The sequence below is a fragment of the Equus przewalskii genome, chromosome 15, assembly GCF_037783145.1.
Source record: "Equus przewalskii isolate Varuska chromosome 15, EquPr2, whole genome shotgun sequence".
NCBI classification, from domain to species: Eukaryota; Metazoa; Chordata; class Mammalia; order Perissodactyla; family Equidae; genus Equus; species Equus przewalskii.
Window position 1 is genome coordinate 41,379,457 of NC_091845.1, and position 22,316 is coordinate 41,401,772.

A 22,316-nucleotide genomic window follows, 5' to 3' on the forward strand; every position below is an offset into this window, starting at 1 on the left:
CTCCCGGGACCGTGCAAAGGGCGGGGAGCCCGCGGGAGGAGGAGCCTGAGGTCAGGGCGCCCCGCAGCCCCGCCCTCCTCAGTCCGCGCCGCTACCAGTGCCTCGGGAGGGGCTAATCTGAGCCTCCCGGACGAAATCAGGGATTATAGATCTGGGGTCAGAGATTCCAGACTTGCCCCGGGTCTAGATCCGCCCGGGACGCAGCCCGCCTAGCTGGAATTGCCACCACTCCTACAAAGGACAGCCCCGCGGGGTCGGGGGAAGGGGCTGCGGACCTCCTGCAGATGGCCAGGGTCCTTCAACAAGTATGTAATGATTACAACGACCGTCATGACCACTTTTAGAGTTTACCACGTGCCCGGTGCTGTTCGAAGCGCTTTAGGGGGAGACCATAGTGCCACTATTTTGCTCCTACTGTTTGTGGAGCAAGATTGGGGCGGCGGGATCAGAGAGCAGCAGGACAAGCCTGAAATTCCTCCGGGGCAGCAGTGCCCTCCATCCTTCAGGCAGATGCCTGGGAGATTTAGGCAATCCTTGAGGGTCCCTTCCTCCAGGAAGCCTTACTAGAGGCTCCGTCCACTCCAGGGCCCCGCACTTGCTTCACATCTTTTGTTTTCTTTAACCTTAAGAGATTAAAGGCAAGAAGGTGCCTCATGCCTCTGTTTTACAGATGGGGAAACTGAGGCCCAGATGGGCCAAATGAGGGCCACCTGGGCAGCCAGGGACAGCTTGGACAGGGACGGAAGCCTGACTGACTCTGCTGGGCCACTGCTCCCATCACCCCTTAGCCCATCCCCTCAGCCGGCCTGGGAGGTGAGGGACCCCCCACCTGTTGTTGGGCAGGGGTCAGACCCTTTGTTGGGACTGGGGGGAACTTGTGGGGCCCAGAGAGGTACCATCGGTGGGAGGAATTGACCAGTCTGGAGCCTCCTAGACTTTGGGTGGCCAAGAGAAGACTCTGTTCCATTCCCTTTCTGTTCTGTCCTCCTGGCTTTTTGGGCAGCCCCTCTATTCTGGCCTTTTCTCCTGCCCCATCTATCCCACCTCTGAGCTGACATTTCCTGAACACCTACTAGCTGCGTACAAAGTACTACCTGCGCACTACGCCCAGGCAGGGCACCCCGCCTGACGCAGGGAGAGGATACCAAAAGGCCAGGTCAATGAGGTCAAGAGGGTCATTTTAGGGGGAGGCTGGATGGGAGTCTGTGGCACAGGGGCCTCTGAAGGAAATTGGAAAGGGAGGAGCAGGTGTCCACTTGCTGCCAGCCTGGGAAAGGAGGCCACAAGCAGGGAAGGGCTTTGCTGAGAGACAAGTCATGGTGTGGGTGGGGGGGAAGAGGGAGGCGTGGTCTCCCCTCCCCAGGTGGGAGGCGGTGTGGCTTTGGGGACCCAGACATGCTGTCAGAAGATAGTGACCTCAGCCAAAGTGGTCTCCCAGTTGTCAGGGCATGTAAAGAAGACTGGCAGCTCCTGCTGGAGAGAAGTGCACCTCAATGGCCACCTGCTGCAGTCGAGGCCAAACCAACTCTCTGAGCTTAGTTCTCAAGAACTAAGCTCACTAAGCTCAGAGTTCCTTGGGGCCTACTGGGCCCTGGTTGGGGTTTGCCCTTCTCCGGGTTAGGTAGTCTGACCCTGGATACTCTGCTGCTCTAGGGGGGTTAGAGATGGGAGTGGATCATCCACGAGCCTGGACAAAAACGGCCATCCAGCTAAGCCCTGCAAGGCGCAGGCTTTGTCTGCTAAGAGTGGACACAGAAGGGTCTAGGGGCCCATGGACAAGTGCATCCAGGGAGCAATTGATACCTGGAAAGGAAGGGAGAGGCAGACCTCTTATTAAGTTGGGGTCGCAGGGGAGACTCAGGCTTCCTGAGGGCATTCGAGCCTTGAAGGATCAGGACAAGTAGACAAGGATGGATCAGCGCATTCCAAGCGGCCGGCATGGAGCGAGCTGTGGTTGGTGCTTAGGCAAAACCAGAGCAATCGACGCGCTCTATCCTCCTTCACTCAGGTCTGATTCCTCTTGCTGCTTTCACACTGATTGGCGTTGGACGAATCGAGCCTTAGAGCCCCATTCTTTGCCGGCCCTACACGGCCTGGGCGAGTTGCGGAGGAGGGGGTGGGCGGGCCCTCCTGTAGCAACTCAGCATTGATTGGCTTTTAGGACTTCCTGCTCTCCCATCCTCGTCCCTGGATTGGCCATGAAAGGGTCATCTACTCCTCGGGCCTGCGCGATGCGGGACGAGAGACGAGGAGGGCGGGCAAGATGGCGGCTACTCCTGCCGGTGTGGGCCGGCTAGAGGAAGAGGCGTTGCGGCGAAAGGAACGGCTGAAGGCCCTGCGGGAGAAAACCGGGCGCAAGGTGAGAAATATGGAGTGGGGGCCGTGGCTGAGGTAGCCAGTGTTCGGATCCCAAACAGGGACGACGGATGGCAGGGGACTACTAGGATAAAGCCAGCTGCGGAAGATGCGCATGCGCGCGTGGGGGGAGCATGCGCGCGGACTGAGCGCTAGGCTTGGTGGACTGGCGCCGGGCTCCTCCAGTGTCGGTCCCGTAGCCGCGCCTGCGCGGGGCCTGGTAGGGCAGTGGTCGGCTCCTTGCAGGCCGTTTGGCTCGTGTTCCGTGTTTCCTCTGTAGGTCTCCAGGGCCACTTCCAGTTTTATTTATTTATTTTGTTTTGTTTTGTTTTTTGGGGTTTTGTTTTTTGAGGAAGATTAGCCCTGAGCTAACACCTGCTGCCAATCCTCCACTTTTTGCTGAGGAAGGCTGGCCCTGAGCTAGCATCCTTGCCCACCTTCCTCCACTTTATATGTGGGACGCCTACCACAGCATGGCTTGCCAAGGGGTGCCATGTCCGCAGCTGGGATCCGAACCGGGGAACCCCGGGCCGCAGAGAAGCGGAACGTGCGAACTTAACCGCCGTGCCACCAGGCCCGCCCCGCTTCCAGTTTTAGATGCTCGTTGGTTTAAGTGTGATTTGTTCGCCTCTGAGCGCGCTGAACATTCCGCTTCTGCATGACTGAGCTGGCCTTCCACCCCTGGTGAAATTGCCTGAGTGTGGCAGACCCTCCCCTGTCTGTCTGCGCGCCTTGGGCAAGGCAGCAGAGGACTGTGCCCTGGGCACCCAGCTGGAGGTTCAGTACAAAAATCCAAAAGGAAAGATACATTTCTAGATCAGGGTGGCTTCAGAGAAAGAGGAGGGCGCTTCGTTCTTTCCCAGGCTGCTGCTCTGGGGATGGACCTCCTATTCCTGTCAGTTGCTAAACTTCGAAGCATTTTTCCCTGCTGTCGTTTGACACCAAAATGGTCTGATTCCATTTCTACTTTGTTCATCTTTCCAAAGTAATCGAGAGGAAGGAGAACTGAGGTTCATTACCTATGTGCAAACCCTGGCCCTGTCACTTGGGGCTGTGGGACTTGGGACAGATTGCTTCATCTCTCTGAGCCCCGGGTTCTTCATGTCTGCAGAGGATAACAACCCTTGCTCGTTCATTCTCACTGGGTTCTGTTGAGAGCAAAGAGGATAATCTGTATGAAAGGGCCCTAAAGACTACAGAGGGGTTGTTGGTTCTGCTGTTGTTGGATGGGCGAAGACTCTGTTCTCAACTCTACAAAATACAAAGGATATTAAATATCTAGACCTGTGACGGATGAGAGGAAACAGGGACTCACTTTCGAACTTTAAAAAATCAGGCTGATCAGTCTGGCCCCTGTTTCTTTTTTTGGGTGGCTGTCTAGTGTCCTGTGGGAAAGAGAAAGGGGAAGTAATAGAGAGTGAAAGCTGGCCAGATTGGCTTCTGCTTTTGCTGGCAGCTTGTCAGCCTGTCAGACAGTTATCCCTGCAAACTGGCCTAAGGAAGCTCAAGCCTCAGCCTCTCAAACAGCGGCTGGTCGACCTGTGCTGTTGGTCTAGATTTAGAGCTCAGCTTAGGGTTTACATTATTGGTACTGGGTTTGAGGTTGGAATGGAGACATACAAAGATCACATCCTCAGGGCCCATTTCCATGGGAAGGATGCCCGAGACCAACAGGAGAACTGGCCTTTAAAGAGGGATTCTCTCAATGGGCTGAAAATATGGTCTGATTGTTATTTTTTCTTTACTTTTTTTTAATTGTAGAATACACGTAACAAAATTTACTATTTTAAGTGTACAGTTCAGTGACATTAAGTACATTCACAATGTTTTGTAACTATACCACTATCTCTTTCCAGAACTTTTTTGTCATCCTCAATGGAAACTCTGTACCCATTAAACAATAATTGCCCATTCCCCTCTCATGCCAGCCCCTGGCACTTTGTGAATTTGACTATTTTAAGTTTCTCTTGTAAGTAGAATCATACAGTATTTGTCCTTCTATGACTGGCTTATTTCACTCAGCATAACGTCTTCAAGGTTCATCTGTGAAGTAGCATGTGTCACAATTTCATTCTTTTTAAAGTCTGAATAATATATTTTTTTTAAGATGTTATTTTTTTTTCCCTTTTTCTCCCCAAAGCCCCCCGGTACATAGTTGTATATTCTTCGTTGTGGGGCCTTCTAGTTGTGGCATGTGGGACGCTGCCTCAGCATGGTTTGATGAGCAGTGCCATGTCCGCACCCAGGATTCGAACCAATGAAACATTGGGCTGCCTGCAGCGGAGCGCACGAACTTAACCACTCGGCCACGGGCCTAGCCCCTGAATAATATTTCATTGTATGTATACTACCTTTTGTTGATTCACTCATCTTGGGTTGTTTCTAGCCTTTGGCTCTTGTGAGTAACAAATATACAAATATCTGTTTGAGTCCCTGTTTTCAATTCGTTGGGGTATATACCACCCAGAAGTGGAATTTTTTAATCATATAGTAATTCTATGTTTAACTTTTTAAGGAACTGCCATACTGTTTTCCATAGCAGCCCCATCATTTGGCATTCCTAGCAGCAGTGCACAGGGATTCCAGTTTCTTCATATCTTTGTCACTGCTTGTCATTTTCTGTTCTGTTGATTATAGCCATCCTAATGGGTGTGAAATGATATCAAATTGTGGTTTTGATTTGCATTTCCCTAATGATTAGTGATGTTGAGGATCTTCTCATGTGCCTTATGGCAATTTGTGTATTTTCTTTGGAGAAATGCCTGCTCAGGTCCTTTACACATTTTTTAATTGGATTTTTTGTTGTTGAGTTGTAGGAGTTCTTAATATATTGTGGATATTAATCCCTTGTCAGATATGTGGTTTGCAGATATTTTCTCCCATTCCCAAGATTGTCCTTTCACTTTCCTGATAATGTCCTTTGCACAAAGTTTTTAATTTTGATGAAGTCCAATTTATCTGTGTTTTCTTTTGTTGATCCTGCTTTTGAGTGAACCATTGTCAAATCCAAGATCATGAAGCTTTTCTCCTATATTTTCTCCTAAGAGTTTTATAGTTTTTTTTCTTTTAAGGTTTTATTTTTCCTTTTTCTCTCAAAGCCCCCCGGTACATAGTTGTATATTTTTAGTTGTGGTTCCTTCTAGTTGTGACATGTGGGATGCCGCCTCAGCATGGCCTAATGAGTAGTGCCATGTCCGCACCCAGGATTCGAACCAGTGAAACCCTGGACCACAGCAGCGGAGCATGTGAACTTAACCACTCAGCCTCGGGGCCGGCCCCAAAGTTTTATAGTTTTAGCTCTTACATTTAGGTCTTTGATTCATTCTGAGTTGATTTTTGTATATGGTATAATGTAAGGGTCTAATACGTTCTTTTGCATGTAAATGTCCAGCTTTCCCAGTATCATTTGTTGAAAAGACTGTCCTTTCCCTATTGAATAGTCTTGGCACCCTTGTTGAAAAATTGTGTGACCATAGGTTTATTTCTCGGCTCTCTTCTATTCCATTGGTCTTATATGTCTGTCCTTAGGCCAGTACCACATCATTTTGATTACTGTAGCTTTGTAGTAAGTTTTGAAATCAGGAAGTATGAATCCTCCAACTTACTTCTCTTTCAAGATCATTTTGGCTGTTCGAGATCCCTTGAGAATCCATATGAATTTTAGGATTTTTCTATTTGTGCAAAAAATATGATTGAGATTTTGATAGAGGTTGCATTGAATCTGTAGATCATTTTGAATATTGACATCCTAATAAATGAAGTTTTCCAGTCTATGAGTGTGAGATGTATTACCATTTATTTAAGTCATTAATTTCTTTCAGTGACGTTCTCTTGTATAAGCTGTTAGTCTCCTTGGTTAAAATTGTACAAGTCTTTAGCCTCCTTTGTTAAATTTATTTGTATTTTATTCTTTTTGGTGCTGCTGTAAATGAGATTATTTTCTTAATTTCCTTTTCAGATTGTTCACTGCTAGTGTATAGAAATGTAAATGATTTTTGTCTGTTGATTTTGTATCCTGGAACTTTGCCAAATTTGTTTCTTCTAACAGTTTTTTTGTGGACTCTTTAGGATTTTCTGCATATAAGATCATGCCGTCTTGGACAGAGATAATTTTACTTCTTCTATTCCATTTTGGATGCTTTTTCTTTCTTTTTCTTGCCTAATTGCTCTGGCTAGAACTTTCAGTACCACGTTGAATGAAGTGAAAGCAGGCATCGTCGTTTTGTTCCTGATCTTAGGGGAAAGGCTTTCAGTCTTTCACCATTGAGTGTGATGTTCTCTGTGGGTTTATCAAATATGGCCTTTACCATGTTAAAGAAGTTTCCTTTTATTCTTAGCTTGTTAACTGTTTTTATCATGAAAAGGACTTGAATTTTGTCAAATGCTTTTTCTTCAATTGAGATGATCATGTGTTTTTTCTTCTTTTTCCTTCATTCTATTATTTTATTACGTTGATTGATCTTTTTTTAAAGATTGGCACCTGAGCTAACAAGTGTTGCCAATCTTCTTTTTTTTTGAATTGCTTTTTCTCCCCACCCCCCCATTACATAGTTGTATATTTTAGTTGTGGGTCCTTCTAGTTGTGGCATGTGGGACACCACCTCAGCATGGCCTGATGAGCTGTGCCGTGTCTGTGCCCAGGATCTGAACCGGTGAAACCTTGGGCTGCTGAAGTGGAGCACATGAACTTAACGACTCGGCCATGGGGCCAGCCCCCTCATTGATTGATTTTTGTATGTTAAACCATCTTTGTATCCCAGGAACAAATTCCACTTGGTCATGGTGGAATAATGGAATAAAGGAATGATCCTTTTAATATGTGACTGAATTCAGTTGGCTAGTATTTTGTTGAGGATTTTTGTATCAGTATTCATGAGGGATATGGGTCTGTAGTTTTCTTTTCTTGTAGTGTCTTTGGCTTTGTCGACTTAAAAAGTAAATTGGCCAATTGTTTTACCTGCAAAATGAGTTTATTTGGGAATAGCCAGAGGAAATGCAGGCTGTGGTGGACCATAGTTAAAGCCAGTGAAACAAAGGAAGGGGCTTGCTTTTATAGTGGAAAAGGGGGAGTTGGGAGGGGCTACAGTAAGCAAAATCTCCATAGGAGGAAACTGGGAAACCAAAGTGCAGAGGCTTCTCGTTGGCTGGCTTGCTACAGTCTCTCATTGGCTGGGCTATTGCTGGGCAAGGACAGAAATCTTCCTTTCTCCCGCTGGGTAGTAAAGAAGTAAACACCTTCCGGTTGGAGATGCAAGCCTGTGCCTCTTCCTGTTGGGAGTAATTGACCATGTGTGATAGAGTGTGAGAGCTTCCCATACAGGCTTTCTGGACTAAAATTTAGTCAAGGTTTCCTTTATAAATTTTTACAGCTTTGGAATCAGGGTAATGCTGATCTCATAAAATGTGTTAGGAAGTATTCCCTCCTCTTCAATTTTTTTGGAAGAGTTTGAGAAGGACTGATGTTAATTCTTCTGTAAATGTTTGGTAGAATTCCTCAGTGAGGCCATCTGGCCTTGGGCTTTTCTTTGTCAGGAGGTATTTGATTACTTATGCAGTCTCCTTATTAGTTATAGGTCTGTTCAGATTTTTTATTTCTTTATGAGTCAGTTTAGGTACATTGTGTGTTTCTAGGAATTTGTCCATTTCATCGACATTACCCAATTTGTTGCCATACTGATTGCTATTTTAATTGAGTTTAATCTTGACAGTTCTGGCTTCAGAAAGCCCTTGGCTGTGAACTCATTTATGAAAAATGTGCATTGGGAAATCACGTGGCTTCTGTCTTGGAATTGAGAGCTCACTGGCCTTTGGAGTTTCCTTGCATCCTTTTTAAGAAACAAGAGTTATTGTGAAGTCACATTCTTGACTCCACTGGAAGCTTTTTCTTTTGCTGGCGTGCCTTTACTATCCAGGAGCTCCTGATTTTTCCACTCTGTCTTGTCCTTTTCCAGCGTAGAAAGGGGAAGTTGGAATTTTCTGTTGACTCTTCAGTTTCCAAGCTATGGTGTGAATGGAAGAACAGTGGCAGGTGATGAAGTGTTGTTTGGGTTGGTTCAAAATGGGCTTTTGGATCTGGTAATTCATTCCTTCCGCAGATGTGTTACTGAGTACCTACTGTGCGCCATTCAGGCACTGAAGGTACAGCAGTGAGTGAACAAAGCAGACAGAAGTGTCTACCACAAGCAGCTTTCATTTAGCTGGAGAGACAGTTTAATTTTCTTTATTAAAGACAACAGTATTTTCAGATTTCACATGGCTAATGATACCAACTGCCTGACTTGTCTGTTCTTGATGACAACCCTGAAAAGAAGGAAGGAGGAGAGTTAATTTATAGGTGGAAGCACTGAGGCCAATAAATGTGACGTGGTTTGCCCAAGGCCCCCTAACTAGGAGGTATCGCAGGTGAGGGTTAGGGTTAGGAGGGACCGTGAGAACAGGTGGTGACTCTTTACGCACTGACTTGTCCTGTTTGCCCAGATGCAGAGTAGGGGTGGGTTGAGAAACTTTGCTATATACATTCTGATAGCTTTTAGGTTTTGTGAATTACCTGGTCAGAAAAACAACAGTGGAAAAGAGTATAGCCCCAAGTCCAAGCTGCCCATAGGTACATGCCTTAATCCTCTCTGGATCCTCATTCTGGCCTTCCTTCCCGCTGACAAGGATGAGTGTAGCCTTATTTGCCATAGTTCGTTTTATGTGTGTGTAAGTGTGTGTGTTTATTTTTATTATGGTAACTTGCCATTTAACCATTTTTCAGTGGCACTAAGTGTATTCACAATGTTGTGCAGCCATCACTACTATTTACAGAAATTTTTCATCACCCCAAACAGAAAGTCATATCCACTGAGCAATTACTCCCCATTCTTCTCTTACCCCAGCCCCTTGTAACTTGTAATCTACTTTCTGTCTCAAAGAATTTGCCTATTCTAAATATCTCATATAAGTGGGATCTTAGGATATTTGTCCTTTTGTATTTGGTTTATTTCACTTAGCATAAGCATAAATTTTCAAGGTTCTTCCATATTCTAGCATGGAATAATTTCATTCCTTTTTTAAGGCTGAATAATATTCCGTTGAATGTATATACCACATTTTGTTTATCCATTCATTTGTTGATGGACACCTTTTGGCTATTGTGACTAATACTGCTATTGGTGTAGCATTGGTGTACTTATTAGTGTATAAATATCTGCTTGAGTCCCTGTTTTCAGTTCTTTTGGGTATATACCTAAGGAGTGGAATTAATGGGTCATATAGTAATTCTGTGTTTAACTTTTTAAGGAACTGCCAAAGTATGCCACAGCAGCAGTACCATTTTATATTCCTACCAGCAGTGCCTGAGGGTTCCAATTCCTCTGCATCCTTACCAACACTTGTTATTTTCCTTTTTTGAAAAAAAATTATAGCTAACCTAGTAGGTGTGAAGTGGTATCTCACTGTGATTTTGGTGTGCATTTCCCTAATGATTAGTGCACTTGAGCATCTTTTCATATGCTAATTTTCCACGTGTATGAGTTCTTTGGAGAAATATCTATTCATGTCCTTTGCCCATTTTTTCATCAGGTTATCTGTCTTTCTGTTGTTGAGGTTTTTATATATTCTGGATATTAAACTGTTATCAGATACGACGTTTGCAAATATTTTCTCTCATTCTCTGGGTTGTCCTTTCACTGTCTTGGTGGTGTCCTTTGATGCACAAAAGTTTTTAAATTTTGATGAAGTGAAAATTCTCTATTATCTGTTTTTCCTTTTGTTGCTTGTGCTTTTAATGTCATATTTAATCTCCACAGTTCTTGAGTGACATTTCTATTAGGGTAAATGCCTGGGAGGAAGACAGTCAGGGGTCTAAAGTTTGAGTTAATTTTCCAGCCCACAGTCATTTCTTGTGGGATCTGTGAGTGGTGAGGCTGGGGAGGAAGTATGGCCTGCCTGCAATAGGAAGCAAGGAGTCTCTTCCCTCAGTGGGGAAGTGGCTCCACACTTTTGGTTCAGTCCTCTGATGTGAGGATGAGTTCCTGTAGGACGGACTCCAGCGTCGAGTCCGTTCTCAGCCGACCCCTGCTGATGGAGAGTGCCTGCTTTGCCCCATGGGGATGGCTCCTTGCTGGTCCCCTAGCAGTCAGTGGCAGGTCCTTCCTTGATCCTTACTGTGTGCATGGTTCTGCTGGAGACAGCAGGATTTCGGCATGGGGTTGATTTCCCTCATGGTGTTATCTTCTCCCCACTATCCCCCACCAGAACATCAGCTCATAACTTGGTGATATTATGGAGGCATTAGTCCTGAGATTGCGACAGATGAAGGCAAAATTAGAGTCACAAGGTTTCCATAGATTATTCAGCAGTAAAGCTCTGTCGTAGTCGTGCAGCTTGGTGTTCTTATAAAGCACTTTGTTGTTAACCCACCTGACGTGACTGATTTGTGAGGGGGCAAAGCAAGAGGTGCTGGGGTGCCCAAGGTCATGGAGCATAAGTGACTTTCCCGGATTCCAGCCCATGCAAGACCCCCTGTGGGCAGGGGATTCTATACAGAGTGCAGCACTGCCCAGAGCAGCATCCTGGAGGTCAGCCAGCCTAGGTTGACAGGTGGAAGGACTACATACAATAGTAGTCTCTACTGCTGGGGTTCATTTCCTGGGAAAGCCAAGTGGAGTCTGGAGACGCTTCATGGGAAGGCAGAGTGGAACTTGAGCTGAGCTGTGGAGGATGGGACTGGGAAGGGGAGTATTGAGGGAGCTGGAAAGGAGTTTTCCAAGGGAGCAGTTCAGAGGTGGGAACATTCAGGGACACAGGGGACAGTGGGGGATGCTCCATAGGGTTTGTCAGCAAGCAGTTGGCGGTAACTGGGGCAGAGGTGAGGTTTGAAAGTGCTGCTGGTTGCTTCAGTGGCCAAGTTCTGCAGGAGCCAGGGCTTCCAGCTGGGAGGGCAGCCAGCCCAGGCACACTTTTCTGTATTGTATTTGAACCTCGTTTCTTGATGCTCATCCAGAAGTTTGAAGCTGGGTGAGTAGGTGAACAGTTCAAGGCTGTGTAGATGAAGCTCTGTGGCATCTCCCTTTGTGCTGTCCAGCAGGGCAGTGTGAGGTCACTTTGTCCTCCTCTGACCTCTTCCTCGGTGGCCACATGTGGCTCCTAAAGGTAATTAACTTGGCCTAAACACTTGCCCTTGGCTGTTTGCTTTCCAGAGCATTTGGTCTGGACTAGGCTGTCTCTTTCTGCCCTGAGGCAGAGGGAGATTGGCTGCCCCGCTGGCCAACCCCTCAGGGCCAAGGTCTGGCTGTCAGCTTGCAGGTTCAGCAGCAGTTCCTGTTTTTCACCTAGCCCTAGAGACTAGAGAAGCACTGCTCTTGCGACAATGGCAGTGTTCTATATATACTCTGTGCTGTTCAGTACCATAGCCACGAGCCACATGTGGCTCTTGAGCCCTTGAAATGTGGTTAACATGACATTTTAATTTTATTTCATGTTAATTAATTTATATTTAAACAGCCCCCGTGACTTAATGTTTGCCTTATTGGACAGTGCATCTCTGGAGGACTTGCTCCCTCTATTCCAACTTACAAGGATCACGTCTCTACCTAAACTCCCTTTTATTGAGAGCTACAAGGGAGAGAGTAGGTAGAAACCCAGATGACCATCAGATGAGCCTTGGGGAGCCTAGAGGTGGGGCAGGGGGCTTTGAAGCTGTTAGTCTTCATGGCCAGTGTCTCCAGCAGATGCTTATTCCTGGCCTTCTGTGTGTGCACCCAGTGGAGTTAAATGCTGACAATTCAGAGTGGTATAGTTGTGATCTACGCACTCAAGAAATTTGCAGTGTGGAGGGTGGGAGCAGTGCCAAGGGAAAGGGGAGCACTTGATACTTTCTGACTTCGGTGCACCAGGGATAGTCCTTGGCCAATATGGGGTGAGAGTGGAAGAAGGAACTGGAGGGAGGGGCTAGCAAGTGTTAGGGGGCAAAGGGAGGGCAGTGAAGAAGAGCTCAGTGTGCTGGGTGAGAAGTCAGATTTGTCCATGGCCTCCTCAAGCCTCAGGAAGTTGTCTGTGACCTCGACCTCGTGTGGCCACATCCCTGTGCCTAACAGCCTGGTCACAAAGTGAGCTGAGGAGGTCCTGTGTTGACAACCTTTTGCAGGTTGGCAGTCATAACATTTACATGGCAATTTGTGATGGGAATCACACTACTTGTTCAATCTCTGAAGCAGTCCTTTGGGGTAGGTGTTGGTTTATCCGTATTTAATAGACTAGGAAACCTGGGGCTGAAGGGACCACTTACAGGGATGCTTTGGGATGTTGCCAGCCCTACATGGACCCTTAAGCCCTGGCCTATATCCTTCTCTACTCCCCATCCCCAGGTACTGGGGAGCAAGCAGCCCCCAGAAAGGGATCTCCTTCCCGTCACACACACAAATTGCCATTAGGATGCCTGTTGGGAGCCGTGAGGCAGAGTGGAGAGCATAGGCTTTGGAGACAAGCACATCTGGTTTACATCTCAGCTCCATTCATCGTATCTGTAGGACCTGGAGCAGATCTTTACAGCTCTGAGCCTCCCTGTGTATCCTGGTCTGTAAAATCAAGACAGCTTCTGACCTCATCAGTGGCTGGGAGAACAGAAAAGATGTCTGTGAAATGTCGATCTTGAGGTCTTGCACGCAGGCCTTTTATAAACGGGGATGTCTGTTCTTTCTCACCTGCCCTCTCGGAAGTGGGGAAGTCCAGGTGGTCCTCCAGCCCTCTCTGCTGGGTGATCATGGGTGGAGCTGGCCCTCTTTTCATTGGAAGCAAAGAGGGCATCCTCCTGGTCCCCAGCTTTACTCAGCCTAGCCCTAATTCTTTGAAGGTAGAATTCGTTTTTAGTGCAACGTGTTAGATTATTGAGAAAGTGAGTTTGCAGAGCCACAGCCAAGATGGAGTGTGTAATCTCCATTCTTCCTGAGGACTGACCTTCTCTTTCTCAGCCCTGCTCAGACCTGGAGATCTCGGAGCCAGTGAGAGGGGAACCTGTGGGTGGAGGTTTGGGGCTTCCAGCACAGACACCTGTTGAGGAGCCAGTGTTGAAATTTTGGATTGAGTCATCCCTCTGAGGGCCTTGACTCATTCATGTGTGAAATAAAGACATCGGATCGGGCAGAGGATCTCAGACCTACCTACCTGTGCTTGAGAATCACCTGGGGAGACAATTTGCAGTCTCTTCTCTGGTCCCGCCCTAGACCTAGACCTCCTGTCAGGATCTTGATGTAGAGCCTAGAAATGCAAGCATTTTTAAAGCCCCCAGATGATTCATCTTCCTGGAAATCTCTGATTACTCCCTCAACATTCTCCGCATTGGAAGTAGAACACCTCCTTTCCCTGGAGCATTGGCGGCCCATCCTCACTGCAGGAACTGTGCAGCCAGCCACCACACGTGTATTTATTGAGCACCAGCTGTGTGCCAGGCCCTGGAGATGCAGCTGTGAAGGAGACTGCCTCCCTGCCTCAAGGGACTTCCATGGGAAGGGTAGGTAGACACTATACATGTAAACAGGGAAGATAAAGTTGGGAACTTGTTGCGGGGGGTGGGGGGGGCTGCTGGGGGAGGGACTGTGCCGCTGCTCTGGGATGGGAAGACCTCTGGCAGTGGGAGCTTTGAGGGGAAAGGTGTGAGGGGGATGGAGGTGGGGGAAGTGGGATGCCAAGATCTAGGGAAGAGCATTCCAAGCTAAGCAGAGAACTAGCTTGGCTTGTTTGCGGGGCAGGAGTAGAGTAAAGGGTTGGAGGGTGAGGTGGGATTGAGAGTAGAGAAGGCCTGGGAGGCTAGGGCCACAGAGGCTGGACCTCACTCTAAGGGAGATGGGAGCCATTGGAGGAGGCCTGAGCATGGGTGCCCTGCCCTGCCTGTGTGGAGGTAGGAGGCTGGTGCATCAGCCCAGGTGTGAGGCAGTGGCACTCAAAGAGGGTTACAGGACATCCTGACAGATGGGCTGTGGGAATGAGTGATTGTGCCTGTTCCTGAAATGAGAAGAGCAGGGGAGAGTGGTTTTGAAGGGAAAATCAGGAGTCTGGGTTGGGCCACAGTAAGCCCGAGATGACTGATAGACATCTAAGATGAGGCCACTCCAGGTACAGAGCTTCCACAGCAGACAGAGGACAGGGGGTAGGGGGGATGGGGGGGACACAGAGGGATGGACGGGGAAGGACACGGACACTCTGTGCTTTGAGGCTCAGCCTGAGGGCATTTAGGAATTTAGGAGGAATCGGCAGAGGAAACTGGGAGGGGGGGGGCCGGGGGGAGGCGAGGCAGTGGGGCTGAGAGAAGCCTGGTGAGGACTGGAATGGGTTTGGGCAGGACACGGTGGTAGGCAAGCTTAGTCCAGCTCTTTCACGAAAGTGTGTGGGAGGTGAGGTGCCAGTGGGGTTCAGGCCAGCCAGATTGGGATACAGCTTGGTGGCGACAGCCTCACTGTGAATTGGGCCTCTTTTCCACTGCTTTAACGCCTCACCGGACCCTAGCTGTGAGACCCACTGCTCCCCTGAGGAGAGGTAGCACCAGGTTGAGGTAGTGCTCTTGTGGCTTTGCTCGGTGGCAGGTCCTGAGGGTGGCTCCCACATGAGCTGAATGCTGCCGTAGTCATGGTTCTCTGCGCTGGGGGTTCCCTGGACAGGTTGCTTTTGCCGCCTTGTTATGCCACTCTGCTAACTCTGGGACAGATAGTTAGATAAGTCTCTTCATGTCCCTGAGCTTATGCCTCTTCAGCTGGAAGATGGGCTGCAGTAACCCCTGCCTCCCAGGGTAAAGATGAAGTGAGACGGTGTGTGCAGAGAGAGTTGAGAAATAGGAAGTGTGATGTGCGCATTTATTCTTTCTGCTATACTCTTGTCTTACCCCTAGTGAGGTGCCCTGGATTTTACAGATGTGACAGCTGGGACCCAAAGAAGGCAAGGGACTGTGCAAAGTCACACAGGGCCTACCCCCTGATCCTCTGACCCTGATCTCCCCGCTGGAGATGGGTCCTGGGGAGCCCACCACCTCATGGCCGAGTTCCGTGGTGCTCTCCCTGTGGGCTGGAATTGGTGCTGGCTCCCCCTTGGAGCTGTGCAGGGAAGGGCTCTGCAGGGGGCTGCGGGGAAGAGAATGAGACTTTGTCTTGGCTTGGTCTGACATCCTGGGAAGAAGCTACTGGCATGGGCAAGGGGTGACCCTCTTTCGAAGTTTCCCTTGGAGAGTGGGGCTTCTTGAGGAAGATGCTTGGCCGTTCTGGATCCTTCACTGTTTAGCTCACCTGTAGTGGCTGAGGTAGCCTCATGTAGTGGAAGGAGTTCTGGACAGGGAGCCACAGACAAGGTCCCTCTTTCTTGCTCCACCACTGACACAGTTGTTTGGGCCTCACTTTCCCCTTTGGGTGACTTCTATAGCATCACAAGATATAACTGGGTGTTCTCAAGGCCTAACTGATGGGGGACAGGGAATTGGAAAGCAAAGGAATCTTGAAATTCAGGTTGGTTTTTTTATCTTTCTGTTAGCTTTTGCAACAGAAGAATCTGTGTGACCTTGATGGTGAATCCTTCAGTTGTTTTCACCTGTCTCCTAGAGCCAGGAGGCCATGAGTGGGTGGGTGTGCTTCCCTCTTGGAGGCCAAGTAGCTGCCTTCTGGGTGTGCTTGGGGGCCCCGAGATATTACTCTCTTTGGAGGACTTATTTCTTTAAGTCCTCTAGACAGAATTAGTCCTCTCTTTAGATTTTAATGATTTATTTTTGGTTTCTAAATGGGCTTAAGTTTTTTGTTTTTAGAAACTCCTTAGAAGTATTAAAAAATCTTTTTAGGGGCTGGCCTGGTGGCGCAGCGGTTAAATGTGCACGTTCCGCTTTGGCGGCCCAGGATTCGCTGGTTCGGATCCCAGGTGCAGACGTGGCACTGCTTGGCAAGCCATGCTGTGATAGGCATCCCACATATAAAGCAGAGGAAGAGGGTCACGGATGTTAGCTCAGAGCCAGTCTTCCTCAGCAAAAAGAGGAGGATTGGCAGCAGATGTTAGCTTAGGGCTAATCTTCCTCAAAAAAAAAACCCAAAAATCTTAAAAAACCTTTTAATTGAAGTATGTACACAAATCAGCTCAGTAATTTTGTATTAAGTGAACACATCCATTTGATCAGTCACTCAGATCAAGAAGCATGGTAGCATCCCAGAATCACCATTCTCCTCCCTGCTCAGGTGCACCCCAGGGGTAGCCACTCTGGACTGCTAACACCATAGGTTGGCTTTTCTTACAAGGTTCTTTTGAACCTTATATAAATGGAATCATACAGTACATCCTCTTGTATCTGGCTTATTATATTTCTCATTATGTTTGTGAGTGGTTAGCTGTGGCATTAATTCATTCTTGTTGCTGTACCGTATTCCATTGTTTGAATATACCACATTTTATCCGTTCCACTCTCGATTTTCAGGCTGGAGCTATTATGGATTGTGTTGCTATTCCCAATCCTGTGCATGTCTTGGTGAACATATGTACATATATCTGCTGGGCATATGCCTAGAGGTAGAATTGCTAGGTCATGGGGTACACATAGGGTTATACTGCCAGTTTTCCAAAATGACTGTACCATTTTACACTCACACCAGCAGCGTATGAGAGTTCTCCTCCATCATTTGGGATGGTTAGTCTTTTTCATGTTAGCCATGTTGGTGGAGGTGTAGTGGTATACTTTTGTGGTTTAAATCTGCATTTTCTTCCTAACTAAGGAAGCTGAGTATCTTTTTATATGTTTATGTGAAGTACCTATTCTGGTCTTTTGCCCCTCCCCTTTTTTATTAGGTTGCCTGACACTTTTTCCTGTTGATTTCTAGGAGTTCTTTATTCGGATCCTGGATGAATCCTTTGTTCTGTATATGTTTTATGACTGTCTTTTTCTCCCCCTCTGGGCCTTGACTTTTCATGCTTTTACTGCACTCTTTGATGAACAGAAGTTCTTAATTTTAATGTAGTCCAGTTTTATCATTTATTCCCTAATACCTTATGTGGCCTGTTTACGGAAATAGTTGCATACTCCTAGGTCAGGATGGTATGCTCTTTTTTTTTTTTTTGAGGAAGATTAGCCCTGAGCTAACTACTGCCAGTCCTCCTCTTTTTTGCTGAGGAAGCCTGGCCCTGAGCTAACATCGTGCCCATCTTCCTCTACTTTATACATGGGATGCCTACCACAGCAAGGCTTTTGCCATGTCCGCACCCGGGATCCGAACCAGCGAACCCCGAGCTGCTGAGAAGCAGAACGTGCGAACTTAACCACTGCACCACCAGGCCGACCCCAGGATGGTATGCTCTTATGTTATATTCTAGAGGTTTTATTGTTTTACCTTTTACCTTTAGATCTCCAATCCATCTGGAATTTATTTGTTTTTGTATGGTATGAGGTAGGGATTAAGATCTACCCACCTCACCCCCCACCCCCGCCCCAGTAAGGATAGCAATGACTCAGCACTATTTATTATTTGGCATTTGGTTTTTAGAAAGAAGATGATTTTCTTGTGAATGGTTGGTATGCAGTGTCCTTGATAATGATGCTGACCTCCCACAACATCTTGGTGATAATTATAGTTATAATAGTAGTAGTAGTAGCTAATTTTTTTGAATGTTACTAAGTCCCAGTTCATGCCAGCTCCTTGTAGGCAGGAACATCTCTTAAACTTATTTTAACAAAGCATTGAGACATTTCCTGGGTTCCCTGTGGCAGTGGCCCTGCACTGCCTATCCCATGACTCTGAGCCCCTTATACCAGAGGAGGGCTTACCGGTGACTTGCAGGGAGGACAGGGACCCACCAAGCCAGGCCCCCCAAAGCTGCCTGGACCTGCCATCCAGGCTCTTTCCATGCTCTGGACCAATTGACCAGGGTGTTTTGACTAGAAATATGAGTTGCCTCACAGACTTGCTTCTAGGTTGTTTGTTTCAGATTTGGGCTGTATGTTTTAAATTGACCCCTGCAGACATTTAGACCTGGATATGGTTGATCTGTAGTACTAAGAATTGTAATACAGGATTGAAGTGCATTTTGTGTTCTTGTTTCAGGGGAGGATGTGTCCTATGCTTCATCTTGGGATACTGAGAAGCACCTCCCCTGCAACCCAAACCCACATACTTCCCCACAGCCCACCCCCCGCACATACCTCCAACACACACAGAACCCCCCACCCATTCCCCTACGTACAGTGCATACCATGCACCTCATACCTCCTCACACTTCCCCAGCTGCCTTCTTACACATTTCCCCCACATACCCCAAACAGCACCCCCAGACCACACGCACTCCCTATTCACCCTAGCCTCCAGTACCCACAATCCACACCTACACACATCCCACACCTCCCAAAAATGCACACTCACATACACCCAACCTCCTCACAAGCACCACCCCCATACTCACAACCGCCCCATACCCTCAACACCCCCCGCCACACACACACACACAGCAACCTGGAGGGACTCAGACTCACCATTTCTAAGCTGTTGCAGAGATCTGGGAGATGCCACGGCAAAGCTTGATGTGGCTGCTCATGTCTGGCCCTGCTTCCTTCAGGGCCCGTCCCTTATTCCCTGGTGCTCTGGCATCTCCCTGGTTTGTTTTGGAGGGAAGCAACAGCTTGTGCCCTTGAAAGAATTCCAAGAGGAAAAACAGTTGCTGTGGTAACGACGCCCTGTGGGGAGCAAAATCCACACTCCAAGACTGTTTTGATTCAAGGCTGTAAAGAGCTGCTCTGTCTAGAGAAAATGTGAGTGGCTGGAGCAGAAAACGTTTGTCCTTTCAAGGACAGCGCTCCCCCTGCCCCCATTGTGACCAGGGCAGGGTACTACTAGATGTTTTGCATTGTAGTTTGATGCCTGGGAGAGGAAGTCATCGGGTGAGAGCAGAACTTTCCTGCCCTGGGTCCAGGAGTCCATAATCAGGCAGGGTCGGTCTACTTAGGCAGTGGGAGTGAGTGCTAGCCTCTTTGGGGTGAGAAATAAGTTACCCTTCCTTTCTTGTGTACCCGACTGTCGTTACTCTTATTGTGGAGTGCCTGCTGTGTGCCAGGCCCTGTGAAGGGCTTGGGGACTGAGGTCAGTGAGGCTGGTCCTTGCCTCAAGCAAGGGCAGGTTGGGGCCCTGTGGGGATTTTGACACGTGTGCCACCAGTTATAATAGAGTGTACTGCTGTACACTGTGGAGGGGTGTCCAAGAGCTGTGAGTGTCCTGGAGGGAGGGCTTGCCGCAAGGGAGTAGGAGGTGACACTTCACACAGTAGGCTGCATAGAGGAGGGAGCTTCTGAGCCCACTTACCCTGCTTTATCTCACTGGTTGGCTTATGGGTTGTGTCCCCATCTGGGCTCTGTGCCCCAGGCTGCAAAACTTGCAAGGTAGAGATCACCTGACAGAGGCGCTGAGAAAACCTTGAGGAGAGATTGACTAGAGAGGGCCTGGAGGGGTGATAGGTGTTTGGAGGCATGGAAGAAGAGGAGGGGCAGGAGCAGAACAGGCAGGTATGGAGGTGGTGTGCATTTGGGAAGACCATCTGTGAAAGCTCCCTCAGTTGCCCCGCGTACTGTGGCTGGCTTTTCTGACTTACACTCATGTTCACTACATGCGTGTAGGCTCTCCTGTCTAAAGAGCTCAAGGGCAAGGGCTGGGTATTCCTCTGGATGGCAGTGGTGGCTGCTCTGGGAGAACCGAGGGAAGGGAAGAGGCATGCTTCGGGGATCTGTTATGTGACTCTTTTTGGCAGTGGAGTGGGGAGAATGGGCATCACCTGGAGGGAGGAATTTCACAGGCCGCATGCTGAAGGTGCTGACGAGAGCATTGGGCTCTGCTGTCATCATCACCATGGTTGTTACCTATTGATCAGGAACTTACTCAGTGCCAGCCACAGCGCACAGAGCTTATCACATCACATCTGCTCCCTCGTTTAACACCCCTCTGCAGTTGAGGGACATGCAGCTCTGAGAAACTGAAGAACTCGCCCAAGGGCTGCAGCAAGCCTTGTCAGCGCAGGGGGTTGCTTCCTTGTGTGGTTCTGCCCTCTCAGCCTTTCAGCCCAGCACCTGGTTAAAAAAATACGCTCTGCTTCTGAAGGAAATATGTGTAGGTGACGATCAAAAGGCCTTGTTTAAGCAATATTTTTCCCCACAAATAAATGTGCCAGTTCTGACTTGTAGTTTAAATTTGGTTTTAATTAGGATTTTATCACTTGTAGATCACACCAGAGAGGAGACAAGTGTCTTACCTTTACTTCTCCTCGGTCTGTGACGCTCTGAGAAGCAGGTGATCAGAGGCTAAAATAGCTTCTAGTCTCCTAGGAGCTTCAGCACACTTTGTTGCTCTGTAAACCTCTGGCTTGTCTGGGAATTGACTTATAAAGAATTTGCTTTTCAAACTTGGGTGCCAATGTTGGGGCCCTGTACATTTCCTACTCAGCTCCATGTTGGGACAGAGGAATGGGAAGATGGACCCCAGGTGAGGTGAGTGCCTTGGCTTGCTTGCTTCAGTAATTGGCCTTTGTGATGGACTTAGGGGGATGCTGGGACCAAGTCCACAGAACACTTTACATCCTGAACCCTGCTTCTCCATTTGCAAAGTAGGCGTCAGAACCTTTGCACTGCTTGCACCAAGGGTTTCCCTGTGGATCGGATGAGCTGGGGAACCTAAGACAACTTTGAGCCCTTAAAGTATTGCACATATTTCCTGTTAGATTATTGCTATAAATGGTGATGTGTGGCCAGGGTTCTTAGTTGCAAGCGACAGAAATCTATTCTGGCTGGTTTGTGTGTGTGTTTAAAAAAGGAGAGCCACCTTTGGAGGTATGCAGCCAGAAAGAAGCCCACTGTGTCACAGGAAAAATGGCTTGGTGAGGAAACCACTACTGCCTTCAAGTACTAGACACCTCAGCTAGCTCTGCTGCCACTGCAGCCCTGCGATCAGTCTTGTAGCTGCCACGAAGTCTGTGTTGCTAGGCCCCCAGCTGGGAAAGTGAGTGTGGGATACTCCAGCTTCTACAGTATACAGCTAGCTCTTCCTTCCCCAAGGCTCAAGGTGGAGCCTCCCCAAGTAAGGGAGGTGCCCAGGTACTGGGTGGCCCATAGAATGACTTCAGAATTCAGGTTCCAGTCACCTTCCTCTATGGCAGTAGGCACCATGATAAAGTAGACAGACCAGTCAACTTGGCGTCAAGAGACCTGAGGTCCAGCCCTAGCTCTGTCCCTTCCCACACTGCACACTTTACCTGGATCTCTTGTGGCTCCCAGGACGTTTACGTTGTGTGAGTGATTTCTCTGTGTTTCTTCTCATCCTGCCTGCTCTGTGTCCACAGCCCACCCTGGTGACCACAGTAGGCCCTCAGGCAGCTTGGTGTGGCCTCATACAAGTCACTTCTCCCCCTGGGTCAGCCTGTCTAAGAGGAGGGATGTGGTCTGATTCAGGCCCCTCAGTTGAGCCATGTGGTAGAATCATGACCCAGGAGTGGGCAGGCTCTTGGAACATTTAGATTCCCAGGTCTTATCCTGGAAGATTCTGATTTGGTATATTCTATTTATAATGTGTTCCCCAGGCCACTGGATATATAATTCATCCTGAACTGGACAGTATCTGAGGCCTTTGCAGCCCTAACAGTTTGTGGTTTTCGTAACTTCTCTCATTTGGTAAGAATGGACGTGGTCACACTTCTCTGGCTGTTGTGCAGAAAGCACACCCAAGCCTTGGGGCTGTTTATTTGAAAGAGTTTTGGAAGCATAATGTAATCAGAAAACCTCAGTTTAAATGCTGACCCATCTTTTATTAGCTGTGAGCCATGAAGTCCCTTAGTTGTTCTGACCCTCATTGTTTGGTTGGGATGATAATACCTAACCCAGGGTATTTGTGGGGGCCAGAGGCCCTGTGAGCACGGGAGTGGAATGTGGGCAGTGTTGCAAGCACTACATGGCACCGTGCAGCTGGAAGGGGCTGTCCTTCCAGACAGACTCAGGC

At 48.1% G+C, this 22,316-nt stretch overlaps 1 protein-coding gene and 1 long non-coding RNA gene across 3 annotated transcripts in view; one reads left to right on the forward strand and one right to left on the reverse strand.

Moving 5' to 3' along the window:
• Position 1: 1 nt before the first annotated feature.
• Positions 2-22,316, forward strand: part of CCDC12 (coiled-coil domain containing 12) — a 61,992-nt gene continuing 39,677 nt past the window's right edge. Inside the window, exons 1-3 of one of the 2 annotated variants that reach the window (XM_070575614.1) lie at positions 2-305; positions 671-813; positions 2,162-2,359. In XM_070575614.1, coding sequence (XP_070431715.1) covers positions 691-813; positions 2,162-2,359 — 321 coding nt within the window. In that variant the 5' untranslated portion in view covers positions 2-305; positions 671-690. The remainder of the gene's footprint in view (positions 306-670; positions 814-2,161; positions 2,360-22,316) is intronic. The other variant, XM_070575615.1, reaches the window with a different exon arrangement.
• On the reverse strand, positions 8,543-18,949 carry LOC139075952 (uncharacterized). Its single transcript, XR_011527011.1, has 2 exons — positions 18,818-18,949; positions 8,543-8,655 (listed from the first exon to the last, which is right to left on the reverse strand). It is a non-coding gene; the product is annotated as an uncharacterized lncRNA (long non-coding RNA).